Source organism: Halichoerus grypus, chromosome 10 (assembly GCF_964656455.1).
Source record: "Halichoerus grypus chromosome 10, mHalGry1.hap1.1, whole genome shotgun sequence".
In the NCBI taxonomy this organism is placed as follows: Eukaryota; Metazoa; Chordata; class Mammalia; order Carnivora; family Phocidae; genus Halichoerus; species Halichoerus grypus.
Genome location: NC_135721.1, coordinates 75,234,201 through 75,252,192, shown reverse-complemented (window position 1 = coordinate 75,252,192; position 17,992 = coordinate 75,234,201). Strand labels below are relative to the sequence as shown.

Below are 17,992 nucleotides of genomic sequence, written 5' to 3'. Positions count from 1 at the left end.
CTGGTCCTCGAATATGGCCGACCTCATGCTTCTTACACCCGCAGATCTTCTGGTGGCCCCCTCCAACGATGGAGGCCTCAGCTCAGGTGTTGTCTCCTCAGAGCTGTTCCCTCATCAGTTTATCATGTTACCTGTTTTATTTTCATCAGAGCATTAGTACTCTCTGAAATAATTTTTTTTTAAGTTTTATTTATTTGAGTAGTCTCTGTACCCAACATGGGGCTCGAACTCACGACCCTGAGATCAAAAGTTGCATGCTTTTCTGACTGAGCAAGCCAGGCACCTCTCTCTCTGAAAGAATTTTATTTACTTATTTATTGTTTGTCTCTTCCATTCTGATGTCACCTCTATGAGCCCCCAGCATCTGGAACAGTGCCTGGCTCCTAGTAGGTGCTCACTGATAGAAGAAGGAATGTTTTGGGCTCTCTACCCTCACATATCCTTCCCATATCTCATTTCTGAGCTTGTGTAGGTATCTCTTGTTGCTAGTAGCTTAGAACTGTAGCAGTAGTCAAAGCTAAATATCCTCGAGCCTCATGATTTTGCTAAATCTGCCATGCTGCAGTGTTCCCACGGAGCTTTTTCCTTGCCCACATGTAGTAGGTTAGAATGACAACAGCTATTTGGAAATATATGTCCATAAGGTTCAATTAGAGGGTAAATGATCCCTTTGGATTAGAGTTAACTTCACTGTCTCTCAAGTGGTGGGATTTTTATCCTTTGGGCAAGAGCTTATGCTGAGATCCTGGGCAGTAAACGCCATCTTGAATTTGGAAGAATTTAGCCCTATTTGTCAGTCCTGTGTCTCCCCTTGCTACAGAAATACTATTGTCTCGGTACAGACAAAACAGGTGGCCGGGCCTTCTGACTCAGACATAAGCGAAGTGGGGCCTTCTTGGACAGTGTAACGCTGTGTGTTCTATGAAGTCTCTGAAAGCCTTAGAGAGGTTTTCCTATCGGGCCCCTTTGAGAATTGGGTAGTAACAGACCCTCTCCTTAGAAAACATACAAGCATCTACCTGTGCGCATAGTTTTGCCTGTAATTTTGAGGGGTGTGAGGACTTGCTAAATGCCCTCCATGGATCCTATAGTTCTGTTTGGGGATTTAGATCGGTTTGCTCATCCACCACAGCTGGGTCAAAGCTCTTCCATGGCTGTTTCTTTCTGACCTGGTCTCCTGTCTTCTGTGTCCTCTCTCGTTTTTATAATAACCTGCTGGACCCTCTCAGGCCCAGAAGAGGCGATATTCTCCAGGCATCCAGGTACTTAGTCTTGACCCACCATGGCCATGCCTTACTCCCTATGTGTCCATCTACCATTTGCTCCTGTTCACACCCATGTGGCTGTTTTCTTGAGAGTCACCAGTCTCTGATTTTAACTGCATCTCCACCTTGCATGTTGACTGTTGAGGACAATGAGGAAGTCACCAGAGAAGTGGCATGTGTCATGTTTCCTCTCCTTTCATCACCCTGCCTCTGCACCGCCTCGGCACTAGGCTGGTTCTTAAATGGTCAGCCCATCATTTCTGAGGACGAATTAGCTCCTCCAACTCTATTGGAGAGACAGGGCCTCTGAAGTAGTGGGGAGATGGGTGGCATATGCGGAAGCTTGTAGTGGGAGAACCTGCCCCGGGTATTACGGGGAGAAGTTATGTGTAGGTGAAGCTGAAGCGGGCTGGAAGGTCTTTCGACTAAGAACAGTCCTTGTGGCTGGAGAACACCAGCCAGCAGCCTGGTTCTGGCAGTGCTATTTCTGAGTCCTGATCCATTTAGCATCCATCATATGCTTATAGGATTTGAGGATTTGAAAGGAGCTATCCGGAATGGAAAGATTTCCCTGATCAAACAGGTATTTTCAAAGTACCTGCTATGTGTAAAACGCTTACTTGGGGGTGGGGGAAGGGAGGTTGTGGGGGATGGAAGGTGGAGACATACAAGTATAGTGATTTTTTTTCTTTTAAGAAGTTTACATAGCAACTGGGGAGATAGGTATATATACAGAAAAAGGAAACCACCAGTCCTGGACCGTGTATGGATGTGAGTGCCAAATAGTGATCTCTGGAAGGATTCGAGTCCAGACTCCAGAGGGGCCATTTCAGGCCCATCCCGGGTTGGTAGCAAGGAGGATTCCTGAAGGCAAGTAGAGAGGTCAGTTCCTTTCTGGGCCATAGCCTTTGACCATCCGAGTGTGCGCTCTCAGGGGCTGCTAAGGATGAGGCGGAGTGGTCGTCTGGTCTGCTGGAAGGGGCTCAGCTTGTATGTGCACAATCCCCGTTGCTGTTGGTACGGGCGTCCCTAAGAGCGCTTCCTTACTGTCCTCTGTTCTTTCTTCCCTGCTTTCCCAGCGGGTGTTCCCCTATATCTCAGCCATGGTGAACAACGGCTCCCTCAGCTATGATCATGAGCGGGACGGGCGGCCCACAGAGCTGGGGGGCTGCACGGCCATTGTCCGCAATCTGCACTATGACACCTTCCTTGTGATTCGCTACGTCAAGAGGCATTTGACGGTGAGTCCTTGTTTTCTGGACCAGTTGGTGGTATGGGCTGCCTTGCACCTGCTTTCGTGGCCCTGATGTATCTTTTCTTTTTATTCCAGATAATGATGGACATCGACGGCAAGCATGAGTGGAGGGACTGCATCGAGGTGCCCGGGGTCCGTCTGCCCCGGGGCTACTACTTTGGCACCTCCTCCATCACTGGGGACCTCTCGGGTACTGCCACGCGCACTCTTTATTTGTCCTGACTGAGGTCATGTCTCGAGAGCCGGGCCTTAGTGAGGCTTCTCAGAGGGGAGAGCCAGATAAGCAGAGCTGTGGGAAGCGAGTACCCAGACTGTGCTTCTCTTCTGGCGTTCTGGTGTCCTTCAACCCCCCCTCCCCGGCCCGGGCCGAGGCTCTCCTAGTGCAGTTGGCTCTCGGAGACGGTTGGTGCTAATGGAAAGCAGGGTCTGCGTCTTCATCAGGCCAGCTCCTCTAGCCCGTGTTTGGAGTTCTGTGCTTTGCGATGTCTGGTGCCCCTTCTGCAGTCTGGTTCCTTCCCATCCACCTCCTGATGGGCCGCATTCCCCTTCTCTTAACAAAGCTCTTCCTTGAGTTCCTTGACTCTGCCGTCCCCCTTCTAACTGCCGCCCCTGGGCCCTGTTTGTGCTCAGACTTTTGAACGTGCCGTGTGTACAGGTGCCTCTGTGTCCAGGCCGCCCACCGCTCTAGCCCGCCGCACTCGGGCCTCCTGTGCGTCTCGGCCAGGCCGTGAGCATTGCTCTCGTCAGAGCTACTTCTGTTTCCCCGCCACGTCTGGTGCTCTGCTCTCAGTCCTTGCTCTTTGTCCTCTCTTCAGCTGGTTTGCGGTTACTCTGAAACTCCTGCTTGATTTATGTGGCGTTAATAGTACCTGGTTCTTTTACTTTTCTGTCTCTGGATTTTCTTCCTACTTGTTCCTGATTTGTAGCATCCCCTTCTGTGTTTATTCTGTCCCTTGGCTTGATCTTTAATCGTAACCTCTTTTGAGAAGAGGTAAGGCACTGAACTTTTGGGTTTTTTGACTAGTATAACTCATTTTGAATAAAGCTAGTATGAAATACAATAATTTTTGTTTACCTGAAGGAGTCCTTTGCTCTAGATGTTTAGTGATGATGCCTTTATCAGTAAGGCTCTGTTCTCTGCCTGTAGGATATCCCTAAATACAAATTAGGTCTTTCTCTTAAGGTCTTTTTTGTTGGCATCTTTTTTTTTTTTAAAGATTTATTTGAGAGAGAGAGTGTGCATGAGAGCGAGCACGAGCAGGGGGGAGGGGTAGAGGGAGAGGGAGAAGCAGACTCCCCATGGAGCAGGGAGCCTGATGCGGGACTCGATCCCAGGACCCTGGGATCATGACTTGAGCTGAAGGCAGACACTTAACCAACTGAGCCACCTAGGTGCCCTGTTGGCATCTTATTGTTATGCAGTGGATTGTTGAAAATGGCTGAGGACACGTTCCAGTTCTCCCAGCCTTTGATGCCCCTACATTGTGAGGAGCATTGTCCCAGCTTTTTATCTTGTCTCGTGGCTTAAACAGTCCTGACAGCAAAAACATTTTTCTAATTGAAGGCTAATCTAGTTTTTTCCTATCGGGGTCTGCTAAAGATTCTAAGAGTCTAAGCAGCAGTAGATGCCATCCTACTAGTAGAAATGGTGCTTTTCCTTCTTTGGGAAGGAACTGAGGGTCACTTCTCTGGAGCTGGGGCAGCCATCTTGCCACCAGCTGGAGGATGAAGATCACAGAAGAGGGTAGAATGGAGAGAATCACAGAGAAATGGTGTACCAGGGCTTCTGGTGCACCATGCCTGGAGCCATACAGAGGTTGCAATTGGAATAATCCTAATACGTGAGGTAGTCATTGATGGATTTTCCCCCCATATACAAAAATTCTAAATTTTTTGGTTCAAAGGATGTCTATTTAGGTGTGAGGAAGAAAAAAGTGGGAACATGATATAGTTTCTCTCTTCTTCTGCCAGAAGTCAAGACAAAGTGTGCTAGGAAGACACAAGTCGGGAAGGAGTTTGGGGAATGAATGGTTGAGGGGTCCCCAAATTATTACCCCAAAGTAGAGTTCCTCAGCTGAGAGCAGAAAGGGCAGAAAGTGCCCTGTGCAAATCTGTTTTGCACTATAGTGTTGCACTATGAGGATCACAGTTTCCTTTGGGCCTAACATAGGTCTTAGAAGTCAACTAGAAGAATGATCTAGAGCCACACTATCCGATATAGTAGCGACTAGTTACAGGTGGCTACTGGACGCTTGAAATAGGGCCATTCCAAACTGCCATGTGCTGTAAATATAGAATACACACCAGACTTCAAAGACTTAGAAAATGAACATAAAATGTCATCCGTGGGGCACCTGGGTGGCTCAGTCAGTTAAGCGTCTGCCTTCAGCTCAGGTCATGATCCCAGGGGCTTGGGATTGAGCCCCGCATCGGGCTCCCTGCTCGGCGGGAAGCCTGCTTCTCCCTCTGCCCCTCCCCCTGCTCGTGTTTTTTTTCCCCTCTCTTTCAAATAAATAAAATCTTAAAAATAATGTCATCCATAATTTTTATATCATTTGCATGTTGAAATGATAGTTTTTTGAATATATTGGGTTAAATAAAATACATGTTAAAATGAAAAAAAAAATAAATGGCAAGAAATCCAGTCTGTAGTAACCAACCTGGTAGCCATGAGCACCCCTACCATTCAGATTTGTGGTCTGTTAATACCAGTTCCTGCTAAAGGAAACAAGAGCTTCCTGATGCCCTGTCTGAGGTAGGAAATGGACAAGCTGGGAACTTCCCAGGAAAGCAAGGAAGATAATCAAAAATTTCTGGGTTCATGTAAAAGGGCTCAAGAGCCAACTTGAATAGGCTCCCACTGGAGAAAGATGGGTCGTGTTGAGCATCTATAAGAGGTACAAGTTCAATGTCTTGCAACACATCAAATATGTTTGAATCGATGAGATTATAATGACACTTTAAAAAGAGAGGAGAAAAGGGGTGCCTGGGTGGCTCAGTTGGTTAAGAGACTGCCTTTGGCTTAGGTCATGATCTCGGGGTCCTGGGATTGAGCCCCACCTTGGGCTCCCCGCTCAGCAGGGAGTCTGCTTCTCCTGCCCACTGCTCCCCCTGCTTGTGCACTCTCTCTCTCTTAAATAAACAAAATCTTAAAAAATAAAAAGAGAAAAAAAAATGGAGTCCCTAATTCCTTGATTCTTTCTCTAGTAGTTCTTAGTGAGATTCAGGATGACAGTTACAAGAAGCAGCAGAGAATTAGTCATTGTCCAGAAGGGCAGTGTGTGCCATGCCAATATCCATGCCCTGCTCATGGCCCATTAATCAGCTGCCATGAGGCCCTTTCCTATCTTGCTTGCATGTGTCGGCCACATGGAAGGGAAGCGGTGGTACTGTGTCCTTCCCTCACTGTGCTCCAAGGTTTTACATACGAGGTGGGCTTTAGTGCTTGCATGATGTCTAAGTTTTTTAACTATACAGGTAATGCGTGCCTGTTGATAAAAACTTTAAATCCTGAGTAATGTAGAATATTCCCTGTTCCCTATCCTTATTTTCAGATGAAAGAAAACAGAGGTTTCCATTATTTTTTTCAGTCACTGCTAGTGGGGCACATGGCTGGCTCAGTTGCTACAGCATCTGACCCTTGATTTCGGGGTCGTGAGTTCAAGCCTCATGCTGGATGGAGAGATTACTTAAAAAAAAAAAAAAAAATAGGGGCGCCTGGGTGGCTCAGTCGTTAAGCGTCTGCCTTCGGCTCAGGTTAGGATCCCAGGGTCCTGGGATCGAGCCCACATGGGGTTCCCTGCTCCGCGGGAAGCCTGCTTCTCCCTCTCCCACTGCTTGTGTTCCCTCTTTCGCTATCTCTGTCAAATAAATAAATAAAATCTTAAAAAATAATAATAATAATAAAATAAATTTCTAAAAAAACCCAAAGTCACTGCTGATGAGCTGTAGATCAGAAGCTTGTACCAAGATACTCCCAAGATCCCTCTTTTTGAGGTGGTTTGGGTCCTGGTGCTTTTTTCCTTTAGATAATCATGACGTCATCTCCCTGAAGTTGTTTGAGCTGACAGTGGAGAGAACCCCAGAAGAGGAGAAGCTGCATCGAGATGTGTTCTTGCCCTCGGTGGACAACATGAAGCTGCCTGAGGGTGAGCGTAGGGGATCCCGGAAAATGGTCCCTGTGGTTGGGGAGGAGGTCACTGTGCCTGGGAGTTCTGAGGTGACTTGCACCCACAGCCTGCTGGGCCGTCTCCTTTCTGTGTTCTTACCCTGAAGAGCATGGAGCACGCGCTCCTGCCATTCCAGCGGTCTCCATGTTACAGATGAGCAGTTTGCTCAGTTTTTAAATTGAGGCACCTGGCAAGGGGGGCATCTGTCTGCCCTCTGGCTCCCAGAAATGAGTGTCAGAAACTGGAGACTTGGATACCTTCCCGACTGGGGGTGCTCCCTGCTTCTGACTTGCTTCCCTCTTGTTTCCTCAGTGACCGCCCCGTTGCCACCCCTGAGTGGCCTGGCCCTCTTCCTCATCGTCTTCTTCTCGCTGGTGTCTTCCGTATTTGCCATTGTCATTGGTATCATACTGTACAACAAGTGGCAGGACCAAAGCCGGAAGCGTTTCTACTGAGCCCTCCCGCTACTTCCGCCCCTGTGGCTGTCACTGTGAGCCAGCGCTGGCCTGAGCATCCAGCCGGCCGGGCCTTCTCCAGTCTCCAGCAGCGGGTCAGGGACTCTGTTCTCTCACTGGGGCTTTGAATGCAGGGATACTGCATTGCCAGTGATCCATGGGGACATCTCGCTGGTTCCGGAAGCCCACCTACCCCAGGGCAGTGCTGCTGTGATGTGCCTTTCCCTGCAGTCCTTCTACTTGGGAGCTAAGAGGGACGGAGAGAATATATACGGTTCTGATGCCAAGATCACAGAAAAGAATTTCATAGCTCAGGCTGCCTTGTTGTTGGACTCTGAGGACCCTTGTGCTTCATTTTTAAATCCGCAGAGAACACAACACGGATAACTCCTCATACCTTCCAGGCATCCATTCGTCGGGTTTTGCCTTTCGTCCAAGCCTCTGTCCACCTGAGGAATTTCCCCTGGAAATCTGGATGGAAACTTCTTCCCTGTGCTGCCTTCTCCCTCCACTCATTGCTCTCTCCACATGCAGCCTGAGCTGGCAGAGACATCTGGATGCCTCTCTTTTGGAGCCTGGGGCTGCAGAACAAACTGATGTTTCACTGACCCTTAGTCAGGTGACCACAGGGAGAGGGCTTTTCGCTTTGGCTCACTGCTCCAGCCGTTGTTGTTTAGCGTGAATCTTGGTTCTGTTAGTTTGTGACCTTCCCAGTTGGTTCCTTTAGGCCCTCAGTCAGGTTTGGCCGAAAGCTGGTGTGCAAGTCAAGAGAAGCTTGTACGACTTCATGGTTGCCAGGGGAGTAACTGGGAAACTGACCAGCTCCATGTTTCCACACCAGAAGCAACAGTTGCCATGTGATCTGACCATGTGTGGAGATGTTTCTGGACTCTGGAGCCTGCTGAACTGCATGTTTGGTGTTTATCATGACTTTTGGAATCCCACCCTAGTGTTCAAAATGTGAGGCTTCCTTTTTATAGCCTCGGCTTGGATACTTCCCAAAGAGGAAACTTGGCTGCTTTTTCTTAATGGATAAGAAACAGTTGCTGTTCTCCTGTTGCAAATCTGGGAGCAATGGACGCTCGTCCTCTGTGCCTGGAAGAGGTCATTGTCATCGAGCAACAGAGCCTGAGTGTCCTCCTTTGTGGGTCAATCCTTATTCCACTGCCTTATCTGACAAGGGGTCATGTGCTGCTCACCTGTCTGCCCTGTGATTAAATTGGCCAATAGGCCAGTCTCCCTGGAGGGCCTGGAGCTCTGAGCTCTCCTAGTCATGTACTTCTGTAGCCTAAGGGAAATTCTTAAAATGGCTGATGGAAACCAAACATGAGCTTCCAATTCAGTGTCCTTCCTTCTAGGGGTGGTTTTGGGAGGAGGTCTGGCCTTCTTACTGAGCCCCAAGCCCGCCAACTGTCGCCTTGCCTTCTTCTCAGTTGGGAAAGCCCTCAGCTCAGCCCGGAAGGAAAGCAGGTCACCTTGGCTGGGTATAGGTTTCTGTCGTGTTGGGCTCTCTTCTGTCCCTCCCATGTGCTTAAGTGAGCATCATACGCTGTAGTGCTCTCCTGCAGGTTCGAGTAAAGTGGGATCCTCCTAAGACCTTCCCCACAAGAGCAGAGCAGCTCCAGGGTACCAGAGCACAAGCTGTGACCTGGAGCTTGGCCTTAGCACCACTTAGAACTGACAAAGCAAATGGCTGTTTTGTCTTTTTTTGAGCGCAGGGGGAGATTGGCTAGACCCCTGTGGTGGGAGGACTTCGGTGGGCTCTTGAGATGGTCCAGGCAGTGGTGCAGGAGGAAGGGGTCTCATTGTGGGGGAGGGTATGTGTGTGTGATGATTGAATTTATGAGTTTTGTGCGATTCCAGCTCCTGGGCTCCTTGTGGCTTTTGAAAGAGGACGGGGAAGACATGAAGTGCAGTCCCCACCCAGCATGGGGCCAGCCTTTGAGAAATGTGTGATGCAAGGAAACTGTCTAATTGAGTGTGGTAGGTCCTGCCCTAGCTCTTGCTTTTTGTTCTTAGAAACAAGTATTTCCCATTGTGAATGGGACCAAATACTGTTCTGGGCCCTGTAATCCCAGGCGTGCCCTCGAGGAGGGAGAGGTCTGGTCTCTGGTTGAGGCTCTTTTGTACATGCACAGTAGGGGTGAGAGCAACGGCCTTGGCAAGCTGCTTACCCCCACATGAGCCATTTCTCTCCTCACAGTCCCCCTTTCCCTTGGTTTCCCTCCGACTTCAGAGCCTCTTACAGAGGAAGAGACCCTGAAGACTAGAGGTGGTGTATAAAGATGACGTCATTCCCTGTCCTCGTGAGTCTTGGCTTTCATGGTTTCTTCAACCCCCCCCCAATTACAAGGTGGCTCTCTGTGACAAAATTTGTTTACTTCAGTGGGAAAATGACAACAGCAGCTCTGTCCTTGTTGGAAGTGGCTTCTGAACAGAACATGCCCCTCATTGCGTATGTCCCCGAAGCCCCCTGTCTACATCCTAGAAGATAGAAATGAGAACTAGTAGGAAGCGCGAGGGTAGGGCTGATGATGGGCCGGAGAAAAGCCAGGCAGACATGGACCAATTAGTCTTGTGGGGCTGGAAGTTCTGGAAAAATGTCTTGCAGGCGATTCATAGGTTCCTGGAGGAGTTTCAACTCGTGGTCTATTGTAGAATTTAGGTTCTGATGCTGGCTGGTGAGGCTGGAAGAGTGAGGACTGCTGCTGGTTGGGGGATTCATGACATTGGCAGATATTTTGATGGGAGCATTCAGCCGAAGTTTAGGTTTGATCCAGCTCATGGCCAAGTAGTTCTAGAGAGAACAGGCAACAGTTAGCCTGAGGTAGCAGCTTGAGGCTGTCTCTTCAGAGTCATCCCAAGAGCAACTAGTGCCTTTGTCCCTGTCCCCAAGGTTGTCACTCACCGGTGCCGAATAGATAAAGTTGAATAGCATAAGTACTATAAAAAATACGATTGCACTGATTATGATTTTGAAGTGGTAGCGTTTCCAGACAACGCGGCAGAAGATTGTCACAGGTGACCGCAACATGAACAAGGTGTTGGGGCGTCTGTCCATGAGCAGAGGAGATGTCAGGGGATGGAGGGCAGAGGGAACCTTCAGGTCAAGTAATCCGCAGCAAAGAGCTTTCTTTTTTTAAAAAGCAACTTCTGCTTGCTTGTGTGTCCTCCCCCACCCCACTCGCCCTTCACCCAGGCCATTCTCTCCTCCTTGTAACTGAGCACTGAGGTGGGGTGCTGGGAAGTAATGACCCCTTGCCACTTGTAGGCCCACCGCTCACCACCCTATGCAAATTGCTGGGCCCGGCAGCTCAGCTTCGTGAATGAGGAGGAAAGATTTGGGACCTTTGTCCCGCAGGACTCTTACAGGGGAGGATGAAGTGTAGGGTATTGGTTGGGTTCTGATTGGCCTCGCCCTGCTGGCTTGATTAAGGCTTCCTTCTCCGACAGAATCTCCAGCGTCATCTTCACCTTACCCTAGAAACACCATAGGCGGTGGGAGGCTGAGTTCATTACAGCAGGTGCGAGAACAGTTTCCCAGGGTCCAGAAAGGAAAAGGGATTTAGCTAAGGTCCCCCGAAGTCTGTTAGAGCCAAGTTATGCGGCATAGCACTCCTGTGCAATAGACACCCTCCCCAGCTCCTACCGACATGCGCCATTTGCCACCATCGAGGACCTGGGAAGGCCACCAGCCCGTTACGGTCTTCTTCTTAAAGAGGGAGAAGTGCTTATACTGGAGGAAGTAGGGCCACTTGGAGTCAGTATCCATCATCCTGATGGAGCATAGGTTGGCGTGCCGGGCCGGGAGGGGCATGTCAAACAAATCCAGCTCCAGGACCCCTGAGCCCAAAGAAATGGTGTCAGCAAGAAGGAGCTCCCTGTCCTGTGGTCGTGGGCCCTGTGGCAGATCTCACCTAGGAAGTCATCCGTGGAGAACATGTTATTGTCCCAGATCTGGATGATGAGCCGGGCTGGGAACTTCATCACTGTGGGGTCCAGGCTCCATATGTAGTCCTGGAGGATGACAGAAGACCATATGACTGGCCTGTCTCCTTTGAGATTTCCCTCGGCCACCTTAGTAGCCCACCACCCAGCAGTGATGGACTGTCAAGGAGGAAGCTTTCTCCCTGAGGCCACATTCCAAGGGTTCTGGGGCAGCTTGTGGTTTGAGGAGGGGGGGAGCACAACCACCCCCCCCACCGCAAGGCCTGTTACCTTCTGGCTCTGGACACACATATGCTCGGCTGCCAGGTAATCCATGGTGAAGATGAACCGCCAGTTGAAGTTGCTCTCCCCAGTGAGTGAGTGGTAGTGGATATCCGTCTTCTGCATGTCCTTCTCGAGCCCGACTAACCACCTGGGGCCAAAGGCCTTTCACCTGGGCTTCATGTGTATGGTCCCCATCCCCGAGCTGGAGCCCTGTGGGACGGGCTCCCCGGGCAGACCACCAGGCACAGGTAGGGGTGAAGAGATGTCGCTCCAGGATTGGGGGCCGGGGGCACAGGGAGGGTACAACGGGGGAACTCTGAGGGAATGCTGCCGGAGCCCTGCCCTCTTCCTCACCCTTTGACATAGATGTCGCTCATCCCGGCAGTTAAACTTCTCTTCAGGTCCACTTGGGCAGTCTTCCAGATAATGCAGCGCAGCTCATACCTGCAGCCAATGGACTCTGAGGCTTTGCTGAGGAGTAGCTCCCCAGCTGCAGCCGTGGTGCAGGAAGAGGGGCTGGGGGGCTGCCCTGCGTGCCCACACGAGGCATGCCCAATTTGGGGGGATGCAGGGGAAGGAAGGTCCCAGGATTCCCAGGAAAGGGAAAGAATTGCTGCACACTAGCATGTGAGCACACCCATGGCCCGTGCCTGGGGAAGTGCAGTGATGGATGTGGAAGGTCACTCACCTTTTAGGCTTTCTGGGCTTGATGTTGACTGGGGGACCAGGAGGCCCAAGCTTCTTGGGGAAGATGTCCACCCACATTTGCACCTTTCCCTAGAGTGGAAATGGCCAGTTGGGCGTTGCCAACCTCTGTTCTCAGCATGCTGGCCTGGGAGCCTGGACCCAGGTTCTGAGATCTGTTGAGGGGGGGGTCCACCCCCCCGCCCCCCGCCTCCCTGGAGGGTGGGTTAAGGAGGTATCGGTGAGGTGGAGTGGACTTCAGACAGGAAGTCTGGCAACCACCCACCAGCTTCCCTTTTTTCTCGTGTTGGCTGAAGAAGGGTACAGGGTAAGGTGGGCTGTGTATGATGGCTTCAAGACTGATGGCCATGGCGCCGGGATATCACTTGTGACTGGGGTCTGGAGGCTGAATACCCTTTAGCAGGCCATGCTAGACTGCCTCTCTGGACAGGGCTCCACAGTAGGGTTGGGGCTTCACTTCTTAACCAGCTTAGTGGTCCCGAGTAAGAGCGAACTAGGTGACCAGTCCAAATGTCTAGGTTGCTGTATGTTGTGGAAGCCTATCCTAAGGATATTAAGCTGTGCACCAAGTGCAGAGGTCTAAGAAAGGAGGGATGAAAATGGAGAGAAAAAGGAAGACCAAAAAATAAAAGAGAAAAAGGAAAAAGAAAAAAATAAAAAATAAATAAAAGAATAAAAGAGTAGAACTACCAACATTGGAAGGTAGACAAATATATTCTTTCAAACCGTCTGACCTCATTTTATCCTTTTGAAGTTGACCCCATTTAAGAAAACAGGTTTAATGAGAATGGTTTAGAAAGTGCTCAGCAGAGAACTGTCTGGAATGTGGTAGCAGCTTGAGAAGTTTGGAGAATGAGACGAGCCCTTCTGGTGGCTGGAGGGTAGATAATTAGGGTGCCTGTGGGGATTTTTATCCCTCTGTTTGGGGTTCCTTGCCATGGAGAAAACACAGCCTGCAATTAACAGGCCAGCCAGGGTTGTAACGTCTGCACATCTGACCCCCGGTGCTACCTCCCCGGCCTCCCTCGGGACAGCCCAAGGCAGCATGGGCGCTGGCTGGTAGGATGCCCTAGCGCTTCCACCAACTGATGCGTGCCCAGGTTTCTTGTAGATGACTTTTCCAGCTCTGAATTTCTCCCTTCTAGGAGACATCGTTAGAACTTCCCACTTTGAACATGTGCAGAACATGCGGGGCTTCTGTGCATGTACATGTGTGAATGCGTGGCCTCCTCGTCCCCTCTCTGTCATGGGCTGTGTCCTGGATGGCTGGGCTCCCTTGTCGCCCGCCCCAGCCCCTCCGGTCTCCCACCTGGTCGATGCCTGGCTGGCTGTTGCTGTACAGAGTGCGGGTCTCCACGTGCTCAGGGACCAGCCCCTGGGTGCGCAGGAGGTGCAGCGCAAGGCGTTCTTTCTTAGGTCCCAGATGATGAACAGGAGGGGGCATGGGCTCTAGATGGGAGGAGGTGGAAGCAGGCGATCACAACGTCACTAGCCTTCCCATCTCCCAGGCAGGTGCCCTCCCCGCCCCTCCCGCCAGCCTGGACAGTGGACATGGTTGCCCTGTATAGGAGGAAAGGGCAAAATGGGGCAGGTGCCGTCTGGTTTCAGAGGCCTGGATCTGTGTCTTCCGGCAGGTGCTGTACTTCTCACCAAAGCTTTGCAGTTTGAATTTTTTCCCATTGTAAAAAACAGTGTCCTCCTCAGGACTGAACAGAGGTGGAGGCAGCCCTTTCTGTTTGGCATGGCGTTCCAAGAGGAAGCTTGGGGTCATCTGATCCCGCCACCTAAAGGGCCCTGCGCTGTGGAATTAAGGGAGAGGAAAAGGTGAGAAGGTTTGTGTCCTAGAGAACATTCTGCTTTGAGCTGCAGGATGAGCAGTGGTGGGGGCATGAGTGGAGCCAGGTTTGGGCCCTGGTTCCCCAGCCCGGATGCAAGTCTCCCCCCAAGGGAGCTGGGGCCTCCCTCCTCCACCCCTCCCCTACTCTCTTGCCTGGCCTCAGGTCCACTCACTAGCAGTAGGATTTGGAGAGCCCACAACGGGCTCCAAAGCCAGACAGGAGTCGGTTTTCGAGGTCAATGACTGTGGTTCCAATCTTATCATCAGGTGAGAACAGGTCAAAGTCATATAGCTGGATCTCTAGGTCCTTCTCCAGGGGGATGGTGCAGCTCAGTTCAAACATACTGGGGGTGAGGGTGTTGGAGACTGCAGAGTCTGCGGACCGTGCTATCCGCAGGCCTCCCTGTCCAGCTTCTCAGCCCCTCGTTTGGTCATGGTGAATATGGAGAACAGAGCCTGGGGTGGCTGTCACCTGCTAAGAACTATCCCCCAGGGTTGGGTAGAAATAACTTGGCAGGCCTGGCTTGTGGGACCCTGAACTCCTTTCCCAGGCGAAGCGTTTGAGAGGAGGGTAGAACTGACCACCCTTCCATCTGTCAAGCCCCGAGAGTGTGTGAGACCCCATGCTAGGAACTCAGAGGTTAGAAAGAAATGGAAGAAGTCTTCGCCTTTTGGAGCTTACTTCTAGCATAGCATGGGAGGGTGTGGTGAAGTGGGATCGGGTAAAGTTGGGGCAGCTCACATGCCGAAGATGGGATTCAGAGTGTTGGGCTGGTACTTGTCCCGGTTGCCCATCTTTGTCTGTCCCAGTTTCAGGATCACATAAGGGTCACACTGAGGTTCAGTCATAGTGAAGGAGAGGTGACAGGAAATGGAGAGTCAGTCCAGGTTGGTTGGGGAGGGTGGGGGAGGGGCAGAAATGAGCCCCTGGCAGCAGAGGGAGCCTGTGGGGAGGTGGCCATCTGGGTATCTGGCTGGGTATCCGTAGCCTGAGGGAGCTCCAGGACGCTGGGGTTTGACGTGAGTTGTGGGAGGCACCTGGGCTGGGCGGGCCCGGAGACGATGAACACCACGGGGTTGGGGCTGCTCATTACCAGGCCATTGGGGTCTTGGGGCTGCAGGTTGATGGCTCGGACCATGTACACGCGCACCAAGCACTCCTGGGGGAAGTCCTCTTTCTCGCGCCAAACCAAGAACTGGCGGGGGGGCTTGGGGGCTTTTGGATCCTCAGGAAAGGGGTAGACGCGGAAAAGGCCCTGTGTGTGTGTTGGGGAGGGAAGCTGTTGGCAGCGCAGGCCCAGCCCTGCAGGAGGTGCCCCTGGCCCAAGTTCAGGAGAGAGTGGCCTGCACTGAGGATGGGAGAGACGGGTGCAGCAGAGATGCTCTGAGGGGACAGCAGGTTTAGGAGGGATGTTGGGCAAACAACTGCGGGGGTTAGGTGAGTTTCCAGGTTCTGCTGATGCAGACTCTCATTCCACCCCCGTCCATCCCTTCAGGTTGGAACTTGTTCTCTAAGGCTCTTGGGCCTTGGGAGACCAGTGTAGGCCTGAGCTGGAGTGAGAAGGCCCCTGCCCATCCCGTGTAAGGGGGGAGGTCACTCTGAACCCCTGCATCGGTCAGCCTCTGGTCCCCTGCTCCCCAAACTGGTTTTCAAGCCCTCCCTACCCCATCCGCACCATGAGCATAGAGAGCCAGGGCTTTTATGAGAGTCTTCTGGGGACAGAAGGGGCACGGGAGACGGTGGCAGCTCCGCAGGGGTGAACACGCACCTTGAACTCCCCTACCACAGGGCTGTCCAACTTGGGCTCTTCCTGGTAGAGTTTGAAGGTCTGGCAGAAGTCCTGCAGGCCTTCAAAGGCAGGCACAGCCTCCAGCTCACAGTCATACACCTGCAGGGGTGTGTGTGGGGCCCAGGCCAGTGGGGAGAGCAGGCATGGGCTCAGCCAGAGGGAGGGACTGTTCCTGCTGTCAGGGGGTTGAGGGACCACCAGTTCCCAGGTCTTGCTTTGAAGCGTCTGCCTGCTCAGTGGCCCCAGGGTCAGCAGCAGATGGGGCAGCCCTGGTTCCCAAAAGGGCATGTCTGGTGGAGGTGTGGCCTGGAGTCTTGGGGAGATGAGGAGGAAACTACCCCCCACCCCCCACCCCAGTCGCTTCTAGAGGCATCAGGGTGAGTGAGGTCTGCTCGTCTCCCCCAGCAGATTTTATTCTGTGTTTCTTAGCAATCTTCCCTCCTAGAGGCCTCCAAACCTGCAGGGTATGGTAGTCTTTGTACTTGTACTGCAGGGACTTAGCATCTCCCGTGGCCCAGAACAGTTTGCTCCACCAGTCCACTTCATGCTCGTATTCATCCTGGCAGGGAAGGTCATTCTGGCCCTCGGGGAGAAGGCACAGTAGCCCTCCCCCTCCCCCTCCCGGGGTCATGCTGCCCCCCCCCCCCCAACACCTCCCTGAGCTGCCTGGAGTTGTTCCTTATTCCCCGAGGGCTGAGCCTACATCACCTGGGCTTTGCTGGGATTGGACCAGAACTTTTCATAGAGGTAATCTAGGAACTGAAAAATGAGAGCAGGAGAGCAGGGTGAGGCGATGTGCTGACCTAGCCTGCTCACCATCTCTGAACCCCCAGGAGAAAGGGATGGAGGGCAGGGCTTCCTTTCCTGGTTCCCTTGCTCTTCACAGAGCCCTTTCAATTCGGGATCGGCACACATGGGATTAGGAACCAGAAGGAGGCTAAACTTAGTTCTTACCCTCCTTGCACACAGCTACAGAAATGCAGAACCTCAGGCCCCACCCCAGGCCTACTAAATCAGAACCTGCTTTTGCTCAAGATGTCCCCAGGATTCCTGTGCATTCCAGTTGGACAAGTGCTGCTCTCAAGGAGTAGTTCTGAACCTTGGAAACACTGGAATCACCAGAGAGGGGTGGGGGCTTGGAAATACTGCTGATTCCCCGGCAATCCCGATGCAATTGGTCAGTGGCCTGGCCATCAGGATTTCTTTAAACTCTCAGACGGTTCCAATGTGCAGTCCGGGTGGAGAATCACGGCTTTAGAGTTCTCGCGTACACCGGGAGCTCACACATCAGAACTCTGCTTCATCTCCACCCCTCCTCAGGGACAAGGGTTGTCTCCTGTAAATGGCTTGGGAGAAGGTGGAGACCCTGAGCCCTTTACTCACCTTCTGGTACTTGTTCACAGACAGCACTGTGTGGACAAAGAGCAATCATGAGTCTCAGGAAAGGGAGAAGAGAGAGGAGGAGGGCCACCAGCCCGCAGGGCAGCCAGGGCCGCCCCCGCTCCCAGTGCCAGCATGAAGGTGAGGCCCGGGGAAAGGCAGGGAGAAAGGGCCGTACTTGGAAGCTGTGGAGGCATGTAGTCCTTAGCCCAGGGGTCACAGAAGTAGGGTTGTAGGGAGTGGATGTTGGCCTGACCCACCACGGTTTGCTGGCCGAAGTCCTGATTGTCCACCACCTTCAACGTGAGGGGTGGCGCGTAGGTCTCCTCCATAGGCATGAACTGCAGCCCCGAGGAGAGGCGGAGCATGAGGCCTCCCAGGAGGAAAGGGCTGCCCCAGCCCCTGCTCTGCCCTTGGCTGCCTTACCAGTGTGAGGAAGAGGACTGACTGGGCGAAGTTAGGGTTGGTCTGGAAGTCCTTGATGGGCTCTGTCTGCAGGGACTCTTCCCAGCATTCTACCAGGAGCTGGGGGGAACGCACCTGCTTCATGTTCCGAAGGCCCCAGACCAGAATCTGCCGGAACAGAGGAGAGTAGGGCAAGGGGCAGCTGGAGCCTCTGTAATGGGGTGCTGGCCAGAGTGAGGGGGCTGTCCTGGGAGTGATGGTGCATCAGGGAGCATCCAGGGCCAGGGAAGGAGCTGGATGAAGTCAGAGTCTGAAGGCTAGCACAGGTCTCCTGTCCTGTGAGGGAATCAATGCTTGTCCCCAAGGCCTCCATGACAGAGTGCCCTCTGGCTACTGTGAATATCCTTCACTGGCCTCCAGAGCCCCTGAGGTATTGCCCTTCCTCCCCTGCTGCTTTGTCCGGCCTGCGGTCTTCAGGAGGGAGTTCCTGAGGCTGATTGCCTCGAAGGCCCACAGAAG

General features: G+C 52.2%; 2 protein-coding genes across 12 annotated transcripts in view; one reads left to right on the top strand and one right to left on the bottom strand.

The window, feature by feature from the left end:
* LMAN2L (lectin, mannose binding 2 like) overlaps positions 1-8,469 on the top strand; it is a 43,856-nt gene extending 35,387 nt beyond the window's left edge. For 9 of the 11 annotated variants that reach the window (XM_078056624.1, XM_078056625.1, XM_036073758.2 and 6 more), the window contains 5 exons: positions 1,230-1,262; positions 2,345-2,506; positions 2,596-2,710; positions 6,549-6,668; positions 7,002-8,469. In XM_078056624.1, the coding sequence (XP_077912750.1) occupies positions 1,230-1,262; positions 2,345-2,506; positions 2,596-2,710; positions 6,549-6,668; positions 7,002-7,144 (573 nt within the window). In that variant the 3' untranslated portion in view covers positions 7,145-8,469. The remainder of the gene's footprint in view (positions 1-1,229; positions 1,263-2,344; positions 2,507-2,595; positions 2,711-6,548; positions 6,669-7,001) is intronic. The other 2 variants (XM_078056626.1, XM_036073755.2) reach the window with 1 other exon arrangement.
* A 1,045-nt stretch (positions 8,470-9,514) lies between these two features.
* Positions 9,515-17,992, bottom strand: part of FER1L5 (fer-1 like family member 5) — a 63,164-nt gene continuing 54,686 nt past the window's right edge. Inside the window, exons 36-54 of the mRNA XM_078056619.1 lie at positions 17,495-17,641; positions 17,247-17,409; positions 17,072-17,097; positions 16,397-16,447; positions 16,146-16,247; positions 15,668-15,787; positions 14,993-15,154; positions 14,641-14,732; positions 14,072-14,242; positions 13,712-13,860; positions 13,371-13,510; positions 12,045-12,133; positions 11,711-11,800; positions 11,363-11,504; positions 11,062-11,161; positions 10,794-10,987; positions 10,515-10,624; positions 10,053-10,197; positions 9,515-9,941 (exon numbers count right to left, since the gene is read on the bottom strand). Of these exons, the coding sequence (XP_077912745.1) occupies positions 9,714-9,941; positions 10,053-10,197; positions 10,515-10,624; positions 10,794-10,987; positions 11,062-11,161; positions 11,363-11,504; positions 11,711-11,800; positions 12,045-12,133; positions 13,371-13,510; positions 13,712-13,860; positions 14,072-14,242; positions 14,641-14,732; positions 14,993-15,154; positions 15,668-15,787; positions 16,146-16,247; positions 16,397-16,447; positions 17,072-17,097; positions 17,247-17,409; positions 17,495-17,641 (2,421 nt within the window). The 3' untranslated portion in view covers positions 9,515-9,713. The remainder of the gene's footprint in view (positions 9,942-10,052; positions 10,198-10,514; positions 10,625-10,793; positions 10,988-11,061; positions 11,162-11,362; positions 11,505-11,710; positions 11,801-12,044; positions 12,134-13,370; positions 13,511-13,711; positions 13,861-14,071; positions 14,243-14,640; positions 14,733-14,992; positions 15,155-15,667; positions 15,788-16,145; positions 16,248-16,396; positions 16,448-17,071; positions 17,098-17,246; positions 17,410-17,494; positions 17,642-17,992) is intronic.